Source organism: Amblyomma mixtum, chromosome 2 (genome assembly GCF_055824585.1).
Source record: "Amblyomma mixtum isolate Tamu chromosome 2, ASM5582458v1, whole genome shotgun sequence".
NCBI classification, from domain to species: domain Eukaryota; kingdom Metazoa; phylum Arthropoda; class Arachnida; order Ixodida; family Ixodidae; genus Amblyomma; species Amblyomma mixtum.
Genome location: NC_143013.1, coordinates 293569832 through 293589182, shown reverse-complemented (window position 1 = coordinate 293589182; position 19351 = coordinate 293569832). Strand labels below are relative to the sequence as shown.

Sequence of the window (19351 nt, the reverse complement as noted above, 5' to 3'; positions counted from 1 at the left end):
ATTTTTTTTTCCCTCATACACCATGACGATGTTGCTGGCTTTTCTGTGACACAGGGACCTTATCGTTATCGCATTAAAAACATGCAGATGGTGAGGAGCTTTTCGTTTAGAAAGGATAAACGTGCAAATATGACAACCAGGACTGCAGCTCACTGTGGAGAGTGAAGAGGCAAGGAATTGTCAATTTCGGTACAGCCACAGAGCACAATAGTGGTGACAACAAAGTTAGAAATCTTTAGAAGCAACTATGGCTAAAGGGGGCCAGCCACATGGCTGACAGTCGACTGCTATCTCTGAAAGACGCAGGATGTGAATGGAATTAAAAAAGCATGTGCAGTAGTCAAAGGTAAATGGCATGCATGCTGGCAAACTTGAAAACGTAACATTCGTACAGGCTACACGGTTGCCATATAAAAGATCTCCAAAACTGATGAAAATGCATTTTTGGCAGAACACTGCCTGCTGCAGGACCCGTATTCCGAAACATACAAAAAAAAAAAAAGGAGGCACAACGCTGCCACCACCTCGGATAGCATTAGTTGCATAGAAGCACCTACGATCTCTAAATTAGCCACACAGCCTGTTTCTGAGTTTGAATTCTCTAACATAAGCCTCAAGCACCACAGCTGTAACATTCACTTTTGCAATACCGCAACCGTTCCAACGGCAAGTACAGTTTCTGCCGACATGATGCAACAGGGAAGACGGATCAGCTGTCATCGCACTGCCAACACCTCCGCTTTTTGGGACGCCAGTCAATCAGCATGGACCAAAGCGGAGGACACCCCCAAAATTAGGCCCAGGAGTCTCAGTGGTGACAAAGTCAACAGGTTACAAGTTGCCAGTGTCCTCCCTGGCCACAACCAACAGTCCCCCACCCCGAGACTCACTTGATGTCCTCGCGTCGGAGGCAGCCCTCGAGCATCTGGCGGCGCAGGTCGGGCAGCGAGTGGAGGGCCACCTCGCCCAGGTTGGACAACACCGCCAGGCAGTACTCGACGCGGGCAGGGTCACTGCGGCTGTGGAAGCGCGCCACGGCAGCCTTGCGCAGGCGGGCCCCCTCGTGCGCCGTCAGCTTTAGCTTGCCAAAGGGCTTCAGGCTGGGCAGTGTGAAAACCTGCAGCGCAGCACAGCGACAATGTGAAAACAGGCTTGCACAAGGAAATAGTTGATCAAATTATTTCAGAAAATATTAAAATGTTCCAACAAATAGTTTGACCTGAAAATTTGCATCCAAGTCTTGAAGTACTCGTCAAGAGCAAAGAAAATGCCCAGAGCACTTACATTCAGCGCTTTCTTCAGAGCACTCTTTCCTTTCGTATGCAACAGCCTCGCGAGTCACAGAACTAAATTGTTTAAAAAATGTCGAATTCTGCCAGTCATCCCCTTCAGAGCACCAAGAGTACTTGAAATATTCACACTGAAATCGTTTCAAGCAAATTACCGCTGCTCATTTTGAGACGAAAATACGGTCTGCACAAAGCTAAAAAACCAGGTAGTGCCAAACATTGCTGCTTTGCTCATTTTGCTTACGTAGTTCAGAGCAGCTACACTAAGCTCAGGCACCTATGCTGTGCCAAGTACATACAATAAAAAGAGGCAATATTTTAAAACTTTTTTCTTTTTTTTTGTTTGCAAGCACAGCAAGGGCTTCTCTGCTTACCTCATACATCCGATTCTCCTTAGTTCTATCTTATCTGAGGCTCTGTGAGGGCTCTTTGAGCCAACTGCATCGCCGGATTACACTTATGCCCAGCCCAGGGCTGTATAAAACGGCTCTCACCGCGAAATGATTCAAGCAACCTCCCAGAGAAGAAACCTCCAAGGAGTTGCAATGTGCACCCAGCAAGTGCAAATACATAAGGTGGGCAGAGAAGCAACAGTTGCTCCCAAGAGTATGCCTGCCCGCACCTTCAGCTGCTCCTCGGAGCAGATGAGCACTCTCTGTGGTGGCACCAGGCCCTTGGGGTCCTCCTCAAAGGGGTCCGAGATGGGGTAGCCACGGGCGTCTATGATGTGGATCGATATCACAGGGGCCTTGTGCTTCAGGTGGATCTCCTTGCCTGCGTAGTATGCATCAGAGAGTGAAGAACTGCCCCCTGTCCTCATCATGCGAGTTGAGATAGCCCGTAATCATCATGTGAGATTCTTTTCAGTGCTTGTGTAAAAAGAAACCCTAGGGAGCACCTTTGTTTCCCTGTTTACTACACATGGCTGCAGCATGCCTGGAGCTTTGAGACAGCAAAGAACTCCTTTCAAGGAGAACTTGAAAGGACCAGAAAATTTGTTCCTCTCAACAGAAGCGCCACAAAGAAGGCTTGTTGTGTTCATATACATATTACATGAACACAACGAATAAAATCACCTTTCAGAGAGCGGATAATTGCAAATAGTATAGCATTTATAGCACCATGCATGAAGTGCGCTGAAGACTGAGAACATGAAAAAAGCTCACATTATTATAACCTGAAAATGGCACTGGTCTATTTTTCTTTTTCTCAATGTATCCCACAGCAGCTGCTGTTGATGTGCAGCCTTTTTCGGATTTTTCCTTTCCATCCTGCTCTGAGCACTTCGCAGCTGCCCAGCACAGTAGCTGGCTTTATCTAGCTCCTTCTGCAGCACAGCCGATACCAACACCAAAAAAAGGCACATCACGCCAATATCTGGCCATCTCTGCACCATGATAACATGCCGCTGCGATGCTGTGTAAGTCTGAGGGAGGCGTGATGGTGCCCTGCCTTTTCCGCGCTGCAAGGAAGCTTTTCCTGAACAGCTTCACCAGAGTTTTGTGCAAAGGCACCCAGAAGTCATCTCTGCGCGGGGGGGGGGGGGGGGGGGGGGGGCTTTTTCTTGAGTAGAAACTTTTTTTTTTTCCCCTGTTGGAGCTGTGTGGACACCCCGCGAGTACCGCTACGCAGGGTCGTTGTCGTTCGCAGCGAAAGTTCATCTTAACCGGGCTTTTTTCACATAGAGTCCTATGGGAAACCAACCAAATGGTATTACATTGTTCATCTAATCCAAGAATTTGTTCTAACCAGAGTCTACTATATCCAGCCAATCATCTGCACAAATTAGGCAGTACATTTTAAACAAAAGTTCACAAACATGTCCAGAAAGGTATCCAGAACACTGGCACAAGAGAAGAGAATAAAAAAGAAAATCTACTTTCAAACCGAAGTCGTGAAGAGTCGAGTCCCCATTAGGGATAACATATGCAAGATTGATGAAAGAAGCACTTGATGTGTGGACACACCAAGCTGCCCTGAAAGCACAAACTCAGGTGCAAATAACCACGGTGTCATGTGCTTACCAAGTGTGCACTGCACTGGGTCAGAGTCCCGCTTGTCACTGGGAGGGAAGGCGAGGGTGTAGACAAAGATGGCACCAGCATTGGTGCCTGCCCAGAGGGTGGGTGTGGTCGCGGCACCTGACAAAGAGGGAAAAAGAAGAGAGGGACGGAAGCTTTAGGTATAAGACAGGCAAAGTGACAAAGAGGTCACGTTAGCAACCACACTTTAAGCAAACTTTGCCAGCCAACTAAAGCTACAATTGCAGGCTTCCCAGAGCTTTAAAGAAAGCCAAAACTGCATGTTGCTGACTTTGTCCTCGCTGACTTCAAGAATAAGGAGTGCATGCTAATCAGGGGCACACGAAGACGTGGTAAACACCATAAGCTCACTGAAAATAAAACTGCTCGTCACTCTTCTTGCATATTCCCCACACTGTTGTTTCACATTTTGAGAATGCCGAATTCCCCATATGTCTGCAAAGTTGCAAGGCTTGTTTTTAGCCCCCTACTGTTACAAGAGTGTTAAACACTCCATCACACTCCACTACAAATACCATAATGGGACGGATAAAACAAGGAAAAAAGCGTCCTGGCCTGTGCCACTCCAATACATTCAAAGGCATCCCCCCCAGCCCCCAGCTCTTCCCTCCTGCTCTTTGCTTCATTCACGCAAGACTCAAGAACAAGATGAGAGAGAGAAAATAGAAACAACCTCGCTGACAGTTACCAAGATTGTGTAACGTAACACTTTGCAAAAGAAAAACAGTGCAAGCACTAGCTCGCACTGTTACGCAGAGGGCGCCACAAATCTGTGGTGCGGAGCACAGTGCAAGCTCCAGTTTGCACCACTGTGCAAAGGGTGCCCGCTGAATACATGCAGCCACGCTCTGTGCAACGCCACTCATCATTCTTCCTACCCACTCTCTCAGTATTGCGCTAACGGCGATATGGAACAGGGAAACGTGCCCTTAATTGCTGTCTTAGTTAAAAAAAGAAAATAAAAAAAATCTGAAGAGAGACAACAAGCTCCTTGCCCTGCACTCACTGTGGAGGATGAAGCTGCTGGAGAAGCAGAGGCAACGGACCATGGACGAGAGGGCATCGTCGGAGGAACGGGCCTCCACTTGGCGCTCCACGGGCTTGGCCTCCGAGAGGGGTGAGCCCGGGTCGATGGCGGACTCGTTGTGACGGGAAGCGGGGCTGGCCACAGCGGACGAGGGGCCCTCCTCCTCCCCTCTCCTGCAGCGGGAAAAACCACGAAAGAAAGCAACAAGCGCTTACCACCGAAAAGTTGCCAAGGACAGCACAGGACATAAGTTAAATAAGCGGAGACAAAAAATGTTAAGGGGGAACACTGGTCTTTGAGAGCAAAAAATGACCAAAAAATTGATTTTATAAACATGACATTTGTGGAATCTACACGCAATTATTTTCCAGCTGTGCCAATTTTTCCCTTCAAGAAATCAGCATTTTGAGCATAATATTAAATTGAGATCATCCTATGGGCTGAATTTATGCAGGAGCAGGCAATTTAATGGCATGAAAATTTTGTACATCTGGCTGTCTTATTATGTCGATATCTCAACATCTAGGACAGACAGAGATGTCATATTGTTTGCTAAGAGAAGATGAAGGCACAGTGTGTGCAATAATCGAAGCAGATTTGTTCAATTGCACTTCAAAAATTTATAATTTCGCTAAGTTTATCGGTGCATTACATTCACACCCTAAACATTCATATTCCAAGTGTTGTAAAATTACTAATAGGGGTAAAATGTAAAAAAAGGTTTTGATTATTGCACTCTTTACTCACCATACTACGCAGCCATGGATTAAAAATTATTTTTCATTGAGCAGTTTTTTTGCACCAAGGCACAAATGAATGAATAATTAAAATTAATTATCTTGGGAACAGACTAATTTATGAGAAAGGTAATTTCATTCTTGAAACCAGCATTTAAAACTCAGCAAGGTGGTACAGTTTCATTAGGATGGGACTAAAAATAAGGAAAATAGGTCTAAGACCAGTGTGCCCCCTTAAGACAAAATACTTGTAGCACAGACTGAATGAAATTGAAGCTTTAGTCCAAAAAAAGTTAAAAACAAGCCACAGATAAAAAGCTAAAATATTAGCTTGAGGGAATCTCTGGAGCTATACAAAATGCAAAAAAAAAAGACGAGGAAAAAAAGCCCATGCACAAGTAGTGAATAATTAAACTTCACAGCACGACGGCACAGATGTTTTGCATAGTCCAATGACAGCACATGCAGCAGATTACATGTTCAAATTTTTTATTTATTTTCATTCCCAGGACCGTGCCCAACCCTGAAGTGCAGCAACTTGTGGCATGAACCTTTCGTGAAAGGCAGTGGCTTCACCTAAAGCTCTTTACTCAGGAGGCAAATTGGAGAACGTTTGTTTTGCCACCCCCGGTTTGAAGCCCAGACTCACCTGGGTCTCCGACTCTCGGGCGATTTAGTCATGGACTTGTCCTTCCTGCCCCTCTGGGAGCGGCCCTTGCGCAGACGCCGGAAGGACTCGCGCAGGGATTTCTTGAAGGACTTGCGGCGCGACATCATGTCACCCGATGCAGCCAGGTCTGCGCACGCATGTGGACGTGTTACAACAAGTGCCTCAAAGGGACAAATACGGTTGGGGACCACGCAGTTTTTTCCCCCCTCTCCTCCCAACAGCCTGCATGGACATCAACAGCAAAGCTGAAAAGCTGACTGAAAAATATGAATGTCCTTTAGTAGTGAAAAACTCTTAAAGGTGCACTGAAGAGGATTCTGAACATGTCTTTTTGCCGCGGGAACTCGATCCACACGTTCCTAGCATTCTTAGAAACAGTGACTTATTGCCCTGTGTGGCCGATTTCCCCAATTAAAACGAATTAACGTCTGGCTCCCGCCTTTTTTCTTTAATTCTGCCTCGTACGGTGGGCGGAGTCGACCAACGCTTGGAGCGCCTTTCACCCAGTCCCGTGGAGGCTTTGCTTTCGCTTCATTTTGTTTTTTAGGTTTCCATGAATAAATAGTTTCATTCGCAGATAATATAGCCGTAAAATAAGCCCGAAGAAATAAAAAAATGCGCGGACTATTTGCTACTACGGACTACTACGTATTACTCCGCCGATGGCAGAGCGGCAAGCCGCCACGGGACTGGATGAAAGGCGCTCCACGCGTCGGTCGACTCCGCCCACCGTACGAGGCAGAATTAAAAAAAAAGGCGGGAGCCGGACGTTAATTCGATTTAACTGGGGAAATCAGCCACACAGGGCAGTAAATCGCAGTTTCTAAGAAAGCTCGGAGCGTGTAGATCGAGTTCCCGCGGCAAAAAGACAAGTTCAGATTCCTCTTCAGTGCACCTTTAAGGGGGGACGAGGGTCTTAAAACTAACTTTTTATTTATGGCTAGAATCTCTGGAAATTTTGCACACAGATGCGTTTTTCTCCTCTGATTCCAAATATGTAATCATAATTGAGCTGGCGATCTTAGATCTTACAAAGTCTAGAATGTAATTAGGTAATTTCTTACGCAGCTTTAATGAACTTTCTCATCGTATTTTGTTGCTTTTATTTACATGAATTGATAGCCAGTGAATTCCCATAGCGAATGACATTCTTCGTTTTTCTCTAAAGGCATGTCATCCTGATATACTACGTCGAAAGTAACAGGTTGCATTATTTGCCGCTGCAACTCGTTAAGCTAATTGTAAATTACTATTTATACGGGGCCTAAACAAAAAAAGTAAGAATGTCATCGGGTATGGGAATACACTGGCTATCAACAAAATGCAATGAGAAAGTTCATGCGTAAGAAATTACCTAATTACACTCTAAAATTTAAGATAACCTTTGATCTAAGACCACCAGCTCAATTATGACTACATTTTTGGAATCAGAAGAGAAAAACACATATGTGTGCAAAATTTCATGAGATTCTAGCCACAAATAAAAAGGTCAGTTTTAAGACCCTCGACGAAAGAGGGAGGGGGGACTAAGAAAGAGGCAACAGCATGCGGACTGCATGTAGTGTACCACATATGCCTTTGTGGTTTCAAGCACATCCACAACGGCAACAGTGAAGAGAGAGAGAGAGAGAACCCTGAAGACTAAGAAAGAGCAGTTATGATAAGCAAAGGTTATGGGGCAGTACTTTTTTTTTTTTTTGCTTTTTAAAGGGGCTGCGAAACACTGCCTGGGCGAATACCAGCTATACTTCAGCTGGGTTCTTTATATCACACAGATGCTGACTTAAAAAGAATTACAGCAATCGATGCACAGGAACGGGGGTTATTCAGTGAAGAAATTTCAAAATACAAGCAAACAAAACGCAGCCCTCAACTCAATTTTGGCGGGGCTTCCCACTCCTATTTCGCTCTCCCAATGACGGCACCTGGCGCAACCAATCAAAACAGCCAGCCAGAGCACGTCGCGGAAGTTTGTACTCCATGGTTGCCTGCTCTCTGTGAGACTGGCAGCGTTGTTTCTATGCCAGAGCGCCCCTGGTGGTGTATTTTTATTTTACTTGCTTTGCAGGGCTTTTATCTAAGACAAACAAATTGTTTTTGTTGATCTAATATAAAACGCAGACAGGTGACAAAATGTGTCTCTATTTATTCACACAATTTGCAGGATATTTACTGTTTGTCCGGTCATTAAGCTCGCGCCAGGTGATGTCATATCCGCTGCTAAAAACCCGCCACTGTGTGGCGACCATGAAGCTGTTTTTGGGAGGACATTAAAATATTAAAAAACGGAATGTACGCGGTATTACCGACGCTAATAGCACCATTATAACTCACTGTATGCAATAAACAGGCAAAACGGTTAACTAAGATTGTGTTTCTGGGCCCCTTTAAGGGGGGACACCCCTCTTAGAACTATTTTTTTTATTTATGGACAGATTTACACCAAATTTTCACTGTTTGTACATTTTCATGTGCTGATTCTAAAACTGCAAACAGTTTCCCCCTGCAGCAGTAAGTTTTGTATTTATCATGAAAAATATGTCTTTTGTTTGGAGGAAGTTTGGTTAATTAACATAAGACCTTGTGGAGAAGATTACTATTTATAAATGATCTAGAATCACCAAGGAGTGCAATAAGGCATAAATGAGCATTCTAGGACGACTTGGACGAAAGTTACAGCTGGTCAAACATTACAGAGAAAAAGCTCATTTTGACTACTGAGACAAACTATTTATTTCCAAAATTTTCCTGAGGAAGCAGTAGTTTAAATTTAGCCTTATTGCACAACCTGTGCATTTATCTTTCTAGCACAAAAAGAATTGTAGTAATAGCTAATATAGAATTGGAGATATCGCTCCTCCAAAATTCTGTGCATGCCAAAATTTCAGTTTTGAGAAATCGAAAAAAACGTTTTTGGCATATTTTTGTGGCACTAAGGGTAACTAGAAATCACTGAAGTGAGTTCTGGCTAGTTTCTCATATAAAAGCACCATTTCCCGTCGACATAACTGCAGTTGCAACAAGCAAATTGCCGGCGAATAGATGGCATTGTTTGGAGGAGTCCCTTTGCACTGTGACCTCCCCCAAGCTGCAGCGCGCGATTCTACCTCACAACGGCGCTGTGATTGCAGTCAGCCCCTAACAAACGATGATACGATACGTGCTCTTTGCTCATCTTGCCCCCCAAAACATTGAGAAGCAAATTTATTTCGTCAAGGTTTCCCATTCTGCGCTTTGAGGGACGCCGTTTCACGGCCGCCGCTGGCGCCGCGTCATCAGGTTTATCGGAGAGCTCGATCTATCGCGTGCGCCGTTGCTGGCTGGCTGGCTGTCAACGGAAGCTGCTTAGGTATCGCTTTTTCATCTGCACAGTCACGATTACGCTGTGTGGCAGGAATCGCCCTGATCACTCCTCGCCGTCGCGAGCGTGGCGTTATCAGGTCATCAGGAAGGGTCGGCGCTTTATCGCTGATTGTAGATAACGGGTCAGCGCCGCATGGCTGATTATAGATAACGGGATGCCACGATGCGTTGTACACAACGCGCTTCCTATCTATACCTTTCGTTCCCTCAGGATGAGTGTTCAATCTTCGCTGTCACGCTAAGCATCGCTGGTTACGGCGTTATCACACTGTTGTGGGAGCGTGGCTGCTGAATGTAGACACAAGGATGCAACGATACAGCGTTCCCAGCGCGCTTCGGATCAATATCTTTTAGTGCTTTTAGACTAAGACTTGCGTAAATTGAAATATTTCGCACTTAGCGCTCCACAAACCTCACTTCGTCGTGACAGTGGGACTGCCCGACCCACACAAAATGGCGCCGGGCTGCAAACGGTCGACGCCGTCAACCAACCAAAAGTCGCCATTTTGGTCACGTGATTTTGAGAACCAATAGCAGAGCGCGTTTTGCTCAATTTTGTTTTTGTTTGCCGCTGCTTGGGCTTGCTCATAGTTGCCAACCGGAGTATGGAAATAGCCTGAATCGAGACCTTTCAAACGAAACCAAAATGGCGCCGGCGGAGCACGTATTTTTCGAACTGCGGGCAGTCAAAGTTCGGTGCGATTAGACCTCAATTTAAAGGGCCGCGCGCGCGGTTTCACGTCTTTGGAACGCTATAACTCATGAATTAGGCGGTATTTTTCAACGAAAATTTGTAGATAGCTGCGCAATCACCTCAGGATCGCTAAAATGATAAGATTGAAAATGCGATTTTTTGACCAATTTTCGGCCGCAAAGAGCCGTGTCCCCCCTTAAGGCACTCGTTTTCACAAAGACGCTGTTTCACTGCTGGATCAACGAGCACACTTCCTCATAAGTGAAGTGAGGCATACCGTGAGGGTTCAGCGTGCACTTCGACACGACCACCTTCTTCTGTACAAAGTCCAGGACGCCAAATCCGTGGGCAGTTCCAGCTGCAATGCTGTGGAGAGAAAACCACACAAAATGCCAACTCGGCACACTTTCAAGTGAAGCAGTATTGCTAAACAAAAGAAAAAAGGCAGCACAATGCCTCAATGAGGCCATTACAAAAAAAAAATTGACCATGCTACGCTCACACACTCATTGCAGCCATATCAGAGGCTACCGTAAAACACGAAGGTGTACAATTTACAATTATTTTCTGCGTTCATTTCGCATGCCTGGCTTATGTGTTTCTACACGGTTTTTCAGGTCTCACCCCTATTTTCCCGCAACCTCGTTAGAGGACACTGCATCCATATATACGAGGGATCTTTCACTGAAGGCTGCACCCACACATGCATATGCAGCACCTGAAGAGGACATACAATAGAGCCCAGATATATCAAACCTGCATATATCGAATTATTGCTTATATAAAACAGACAAAACATCTCGCTGAAAATACCATGAAAAAGTATCTACTCGTGCTTAATGCCACCAGAGTGCCTGCAACGTACTCTTGCTTCGAGATTACAGATAAGGTCGTTTATTGCCATTTTCTACATAGCAAATTATCAATATATCAAACTATTTCATGATCTTCCTCAAGTTCGATATAACCAGGTTCAACTGTATAAGGACACATTTGCATCTAAGAAGGAACAGAAGCTACCACAGGAGTGCCCATGTATTCTATTGAAACTTCCTTCCTTCTTCCAGACACATTTGGGCAACACTCTTTTATCTCTTGTCCTTACTCATCGTATGCTGCCACCCGGATAACATTGCATTTTATAAAAGCTACACCCGATATCAGCAAGGAGCCAAGGACTGGCCCTGTAAATGCTCCGCATTTACAGGGCCACATAAAGCCCTGGGCGCTGCAGCCCTGTAAATGCTCCGCATTTACAGGGCTCCGCTGTTTTGTCTGAAAAGAGACACCCTCCCTTCCACTTACAGGCCCCACTTGGAGTGCAACGCCAGGGCAGTGACTCCCGCAGGTGGCGAGAGCTGCAGCACCAGGTCCGGGTGGAAGCCAGCTTCCGACTTGACGGCACAGCCCTTCACCTGCAGGGGGTCGTGGCCCTTCCACACGAAGCTGTCACGGTCGCCCACAAAATTCAACTGCACAGCCTGCAACGAGACGACAGGGCAGAGAGAAGCGGGCATCACACAAACAGCCTCAGACTCGGCAGCACCAGGAGACAAAAGATGACACTGTAAATCTGACAAAGCCCCTCGAGTGTTGCTCATGGCACAAATGAACACGGTAAGTGAAGCACCTGAATTAGCTATACGCAGCCTGTTGTGAACCTACTATACAGCTATGACTTCCTGTTCACATTAAGATAGGAATGAGCTAACTCTGGGTCAAGACACACTTGATAATTCCTCACAAGGATTTACTTTACACATCCCTTTTTTTCTCATTTTCAGGCGCAAGTATTAAAATTAGGTGACAGTTGCACGCTGCCTTTGTCTGAAGTCAGGCCCTAGGCTAGACGCAGCAGTAATGACTAATGACCCATGCTCTAAATACGTGATAGCTGTAACTTCCTTTGAAATTTGCGATGCTGATGAAACCTGCCCAAGCACAGAAAATTGGGTAAGGACAGAAGTAAGAAAACCGGGCTCCGCTGTTATAACGCCATTCATGTTGGTCACAACACCAAGTCAAAGTGCTTTCTTGCGTCACCCATCAGCAATGTTCGGAAATTAGTCTGGTAAGCAGTGTTCAAGTGGAATCAAGCTGCCACGGTATGCCACAAGCTTATATTGGTCTGTGCTCGAAAGCATCCTGCCTCGATGAGTCTTGACAAGAGAAGCTCACCTCAGGCGTGTTCTCGGACTCTTCAGGGTCGAAGGCGAAGCAGACCACTTGACCTGCGGTGCCGGCCACCACGAGGCGCCCCGTTTGCAGGCAGAAGAGCACCTTCTTCACGGCCAGGCGGGGGTCGTCACTGTACGGGTCAAATGTGCCTACCTGCAACGTGGCAAAGCACAGGATGGGGACTACTCAAAAAATGGCGCAGTTCTGAGAAGCACCAGAGAAGAGAAAAAAATCGAAACTATCACACACTGTCTCAGACCAACATTACAAACAAGCTGTAATGTTTACACAACACTAAAAGACAACAAATTCAGACAGAATTTGCAACACAACAGCAACTACTTCACACTCACAGCCACCACAGCACGCCAATTTTAAAGCGTTTGCAGGAATGAAAAGTTGACTCTTTCTAGGACCAGCAGTACAAGAGTCAAACTAATACAACAACAGTTTGCAGTATGTGCACTCAAATGCTGGCTGTGTCCAGAGGTACCAAGCCTTTTCCACATACAGTACAGTCTCAGTATACAAATCTCAGGAGGTCGTGAAAAATATCCTACCACCAAAACATGAGCAAAATCCGCATCTAAGTAAATCTGTTCGCAGCTGACTGGATTTATTTACCAACACACACCAACGTTCAGTGCTTGAGGTGCGTGCTGCTTGACTGACAATCGCGGCATAGGCAATGTGCGAGCCATACACCAGTGACTGAGAGCTCATGGCGCAACTGGCGAATGCAATCCTTGCTAGAGGGTAACGTCACGGCTACCACATTCATATCATCCGTAGTGGCACCAAAGTGAGTTTGGAACATCTGAATGTCTCCAACTGTGCTCAATGCACATCAACCAGTGAATCTCAAGAATTCGTTTCATACAGAAATTCACATAATCCACAATCATATCACTGAGGAGTATATTCTCACACAGCTCCACAAATAGACTCCTCTTTCATCTTCTGCGACAACTTCAAAGAAAAATGCCACCCTACAACAACAAATGAGATGCAAGTGACATCTCAAAGGCCATTCCAAAAGCTGTTGATTGCTAACAGCCACTGAACTCATTGAAATACCCAGCACATTTCTTCTCATCCATTCCTGTGGAAATAACTTAGGCCACACACCAGCAATGACTTTTTTGTTATTCATTACAGCACGAGAAAAAAGCACGAACCCATAAGCTTGTGGTAGCCTACGTTGTGTCCTACTTTCTCACACCAAGGTGCTAGCTAAGCCAACCAGCACAGCAACACCAAGTGCTTCCGACCAACATCCACAAACCTCCTTGACGGCAGGACTCAGCGGCTGGCAGGCAGGTCCATGCAACACTGGCACAGGTGGCACGAACAGCCGTGACTCACCTTGTGAAAGTGCAGCCACTCCTCTTCCTCCTCCTCCTCCTGAGCAGAGTGGAAGCCAGACGGGCCGTCTCCCGCACCAAAGAGGCGTGCCGTCCGCAGAGTCAGCAGCTGCCTCAGGCACGACCCAGATGCGTCCCAGAAGCGCACCGACCCATCCTCGTGGCCGGTCACCAGCAGGTCGTGTTGATTCGGTGCCTCTCCCGTCACTCGGCCACCCACCAGCGGCCACGGCTGTGGCAACAACCGGAGACAATCATCAAGGTGCAGCAAGTGCAAGGTGATGCGACACCAGTGCTTGCACAAGAAATGCCCGTCTGTCTAACGGCTAACCCATGTGCCTCACTGATATCGTTGTAGTTGTTCAGTTGTTAAGCCACGGTCGACTCTTCGTGACCCTATGCACCACAGCATGACAGGCCTTCCAGTCCTCCACTGTCTGTTAAAGTGAGTAGCTTTGCAATAAGTCCAAAAGCCTAGCCAAATAGTGTCTGACATCTTTGGTTCACTCCCAGCAAAACAGGGCCCTTCCCAAGTGAGACTGAGGCAACCTTCAAACCGAGAGGGTCTGCAAAGTTTTCCCGAAAAGCTTGAGCCAGATTCATTGAATCGATCTTCTAGAAACTTATGGAGGGTTGCATTCAAGCACTCCACGGTAAACAACTACACACTTCTCAATAGAGAAAGCACCACAAGCACACACTAGCAATGGCTGTTGATGAGCATGTGACTGGCCCTGAGAGGGCAGGACTAATGGCCACTGCCTACACACTTGCATTACAACCACCTAGTGCAGGATTTGAATATGCTGCTGGAGTGCAGATGACTGCAAGGTCACTTGGCATCCACAGGTGCAACAGAGCACAGACTACATTGCATCTCTTAGCCAAACAATTTTCTCTCTCTAGCCAGCTGCAAGAAAGTCTGTATACAAGTGAGGCTGCATAAGAATGGAAACACTTTACATCTCATACTATGAAACTGGGTCCCCGAGCGCAGTCAGACTTATTTCAAATCCACATACGCTCCTCACGTGAACAAACACTCCATATGACCGTACCTTGTTTGAGCAGCTGACTGCCTGCTTGCGGCCCACATCGAGCAGCTTGTCCCAGACATCCTGCGGCACGTTGGAGAAGTGGTTGGTGCAGGTGATGGCCGACGAGTGCAGGCTGGACAGGCAGGGCAGGGCAAAGCTGGGCCACTCGTCCGAGGACAGGTCCACCACCACCAGTTCCTCCTCGGCCAAGATCACCAGGGCCACAGGCTCGGCACACTCTGCACAGCCACCGCGTCTCATCACACCACTGGAACGCGCTGGACACCTCCCCTACACCACTTGTCCGACTACCTACACCAGGCCCTCAGAGGCTACCTATGGCAAAATCTTGGCAAACATTGGCAAAAGATGACATGCCAAGAGGCTGCACAGATCCCAGCTCTGAACAGTTTACCATAGTTCAAACGAAAATGTTTTTGCACTATGTGACCTAGCCAGCGCGACTCCCTAGAGAGGATCCGTCCACCTCTAAGTCAAGCTGCATTCCAGGGTTAGCACCTGCCTGCACACTTTGCGACCCACTTCCTGATGATAGTGCGGATGACAAACCCCTCAAACAGAGAAAGCAAGGTATCTGCGTCTTCGCTGCATCAAACCATACCGGAAATATGGTAGCGTTTCTCGTGTAATCAATGCAATAACATGGGCCTGTTTGAAGTAAACAGAGGTTTGCCTTAATTAATGCACACTGAAGACAAGAAGCACATTTCTCACTGAAACACTTATGTGCACTGAGCAACATAGCAAGCTGTCAGCTGCACTCTTCATGAAAAACAAACCAAAGGCAGCACATGCCTGCACACTTAGCTAATCTAGATACGGTTGTGCTTTATTATTCAACGCACAAAAGTCCACTCTTTGCGAGTACCTTTGGTGCACTCCTCATACTAAAGAACACTGAAATACAGTCGACGACCGAAAATTCGGACGCCTGATTTTTCGGACATGCTTGATTATTCGGACTTTTTCGTGGCACCGCGACATGGCCCATAGAGCCAATGTGTAAGAGCGCTTGAAATTTCGGACGCACCGCAACTGACCACTCGATTTTTCGGTCCTCGTTCGCACTCGCCGCCAGTACCCAAGCCGCCATATAATGTGTACAGTGGAACCTCATTAATTCAGACTGCAGGAGATATCGAAAACTTGATCAAACAAAACGAAACTCAAGCTTAAAGGGAGCCTCTTGCGACGCTGAAATTCTGCGCGAGTCGGCACATTGCGCTCGCGTGTTTTCGAATTCGTACTGTCCTTGAATGTCTTCCGCCGCACGAACTTGAACCGTAGTCTGAGTTCACGGAACTCATCTGTGCCGAGTCTTTAGTCCCGAACACGGAACGCGAATACGATCGCGGAGGCTACGCGCACGCCGTGGCCTCCGCGATCGAAGTGCGCTTCGGGCGCGCCGCTGGATCTTATCGCGGCCGCGATCTGCTCCGGCGCTGCGCCGTTCGCGGACGCCACGCGCGCGCACCGGAGCTTCCAAGTGCCGTCTATGGATGGCGCCGTGATCATTATCATCAACATTTTTCTCGGTCGCGATTTTCCGCTGTTCACATCGGCATCAGTATCGCCAGCTCCAGCCTTTCGTGGCGTGTCAGCATGCGTGTTAGCGCGTTCGCCGTGATAGTGGCTTTCGCGTGCTGTCGCCGAGCTTCACAGTTTTAGCACGATGGGCAAGCACCTTAAGCTACACGGCTGGGAGTTAGCTCTCGAACGCGGTCGGTAAGCGTGCGGCGGGCGGGAAATTCGACGTGGCCGAGAAGTGCGTCCGATGATGGTGCAACCAAATGAGAAACACAAGCTGCAAAAAGCGCGCTTTCCGAGTCAAGCCGTGCGAGTTTCCTGAACTGGAAGAAGAGCTGTTCCTCTGTGATGGAATTTCGGAACAACGGCTACGCGTTGACAGCGGACATGCTGCGCGGCTTCTTTTGGCATGAGCGTGCACCAGCTCAGGAGTCTAAATACTTCGCGAGTGACGATTGAACGTAGAATGAATGTCGCTCATTCCCTGGTTGGTGTGTTTTTACTTAAAATTTTTTTTTCGCATATCGCGTGTATGGGCCGCACCCCAAAAATTGGCCCTCGAATCTGGAAAAAAAAAAAGTGCGGCCCTTATACGCGTTTATACGGTATTTCGCGCGGCGAAATATAGTCATGAGGAGCTTTAGAATGTGTGCAATACAAATGGCCGCTTTCTCCAGCATAGTGGTAATAAGTTCGTGATTTTTTCGGTGAAATTTGATTTTCCGGACTGTCCGATTTTTCGGTCGTTTTCGCGGTCCCTAGAGAGTCCTAAAAATCGGTCGTCGACTGTACATGAACCAGTAACACTGCTGTATTTTCTCGCGGAAAACCCACACCAAAAATTTAAAAAATGCGGTCAAAAAGTAGGGATGCGGGGTGCCGGTATTATGCGAAATTTGTGGAGGGGTTTAGTTATGCAGTGAAAAAAGCATGCCTCATAGAAAAACGTACAGCCAGTGCCATAATACCCTGCGGCATGACTTTTATGGTGCAACCACTGGACGTCTGCTTCAACAAGTCTTTCAAGGCACATGTGAAGCAGCTCTATGCTACACAGATAGCTGAGGAAGTTACGACCTCACATAGACAGTACGCATCTGAAGGCCAGACATCGCAGTGCCAGTGAACTCACAGAAGAGGGCAGAGTTAACGATGACTGGATGTGGTGCATCAAGCACCGGATATGGTGAGTCGCAAGATGACGAAAAGCCAAGCAGCCTGAAAATATGTTAGAAGTGCAGGCATCGTCTTTAACATACCAGGGTCATCAGCCTCCTTGTCCACGGTGAAGAAGTCGACCACTTTGGATGTGAGATCCAGCACCTTGGATGTCCCTCCATGCTTCACTGAGACAGTGTGCCGTTCACCATAATTGGCTCGAGGCATGCCACCCGAGAATATGATGAAGTCATCCCTTCATTAAGAAGAAGAAAAAAAATAGAATGAGGCCGGGCAGTGAAACCACAAAACCAGGAAAACAAATCTCCAGTGGCGCATTTCTCATGCACCTGCATCTTCCGTGGGGCATCCTCAAGTACGGTTTAGGAGCTATAACAAAGCCGGACAAGTAGGCTGGCCTCCTTTGTAACGCACGCACATACGCACAGGCACAAGATCCAGCAATACTTTGATTTGAGCTAGTTGGTTGTAGCATGACATGTTTACGCACTGGTGCTAAAAAACGAAGACAACACACACACACAAGACAGGACTGGCGCCAACTTCCAACTGAGTTTATTCACAGAAAAACCACTTAAGAACCACACTGCATGCAAAAAGATACAGAAAAACAAGATAAAAGGGGTGATTTAACAAACATACACGTGCCAAGTGGACCAAAGCAATGATTATAACGCTGACAGAGACCCACTCAGAAACCTAATCTCTTCTTCTGACAATGACACAGATGGCTTGCTTATGCAGATATCGCCCCTCTGCTTGATGTAATAGGCTTCTATTATTTCACGCTCTAATCTGTCTTTTGACCTTGCAATGAATTTGGTGTTCTCAAAACCAGGACGGCATTTGCAGCTTTTGCAGTGAGTGGCCATGTGGCTGCCATAGCCATTTTTTACAAGATCCAGTTTTAGACTTTTACAGTGAACACACGTAAGGATCATGTGGCTTCAGAACTTATTGCCAAGTACTCTCAAGGACTTTAGCATGTATGAAACAGATTGGATATACAAAAAGAAAAGCCATCTACATTACATACCTAGGCAATCAGTGATTAAATTAATTACAAAGAGGCAGCTCTAACCACCTTGTCACATCTGTTAGATGAATCAAAATGCTATTTAATACATTAACAAAAATGTCTAGCTGTAAGCTCTCTGTAACTGCTGCTATAAGATACCATACTCTGCAGTCGAATCCACAAGCATGAGGCAACTGCATTTACTCAGTGAACGCATACCCTATTTTGGCTGTCAAGAGGTGCGATTGTTCTGTAGATTTTACCCAGCATAATGATGCACATATCTAAATTTCAGATTTTTTTTTAAAAACTGTGTTCATTATGAGAGTAAACAACAGTGCTTGTGGAAGCCGTCATCTTGCACTCATAGCTTTCTCTCCACTGGGGAGGAGTTGTGGGACACTGCAAACAAGTTCCAAGACAAGGTATGGTACTCACTTTCCAGTGGTCCGCTTCCACAGGATCTTGTTGATAGCCTTGCAAGGGTAAGGACCTGAAAGGTGGTGTAAAGAAGTTCACAAATAAGTTACCAGTGAGACAAGTTTAAATTGGGCAAGCCAGGTCGTAGTTATGTACCTAAGCTGAAGGCATTACACAAAGGATGCTTTTCTTTTTATAGCATCGTTCATTAAAAAAATGTGTTCCACAATGCCCACTGTTTGAAATGAGTATCAAGCAGCCTGCAAACGTGTACTCTATATACATCACCCCTACACGCACATTCAAAGGTGCCTCCATGTAAGTACTTCGTGAAAGTTCCCAGGCTACCAACGTTCAACCTGGATAAAACAAAACTGAAAAAAGTTCGAAATTTTTCGTTGCATCCAATTTTCACATGAAAACTCGAAAGGACTGTGCAGAGCGGAGATCAAAATGAAAAATAAATGTAGACAAAAATGGTCTTGGAAATCTTCACAATAAACCCACGTCGTAAACATGGAGGGTCATTTCACAATCGCCCGAGAGCGGCAGCAGCCACGGTCTTCACCACGGAAAACTGCTGCACACAAGGTGGGGAGAGTTGGGGAGGTGGTGGGTTCAGAAGCATCTGCCTCTTTCTGCATGCTCATCCCTTGGTCTGCTCGCCTGCTATCGCCCTTGGAAACAAGACTTTCCGCCTTGCGTTACTGGCGCTCTCCCCCATCCCCACTCCCCCCACACGTCTGCTGTCAGTGCCTGAATTGCGCCAGCTACTGGCGATGAGC

At 46.7% G+C, this 19351-nt stretch overlaps 1 protein-coding gene across 3 annotated transcripts in view; it reads right to left on the bottom strand.

The window, feature by feature from the left end:
- The window catches only part of l(2)gl (LLGL domain-containing protein l(2)gl), a 79048-nt gene that overhangs the window by 6055 nt on the left and 53642 nt on the right, over positions 1-19351 (bottom strand). For all 3 annotated transcript variants that reach the window (XM_089574477.1, XM_089574476.1, XM_089574478.1), the window contains exons 9-20: positions 18585-18639; positions 17209-17363; positions 14423-14640; positions 13366-13596; positions 12001-12153; positions 11128-11303; positions 10100-10188; positions 5745-5892; positions 4338-4531; positions 3314-3430; positions 1912-2063; positions 891-1117 (exon numbers count right to left, since the gene is read on the bottom strand). In XM_089574477.1, coding sequence (XP_089430603.1) covers positions 891-1117; positions 1912-2063; positions 3314-3430; positions 4338-4531; positions 5745-5892; positions 10100-10188; positions 11128-11303; positions 12001-12153; positions 13366-13596; positions 14423-14640; positions 17209-17363; positions 18585-18639 — 1915 coding nt within the window. The remainder of the gene's footprint in view (positions 1-890; positions 1118-1911; positions 2064-3313; positions 3431-4337; positions 4532-5744; positions 5893-10099; positions 10189-11127; positions 11304-12000; positions 12154-13365; positions 13597-14422; positions 14641-17208; positions 17364-18584; positions 18640-19351) is intronic.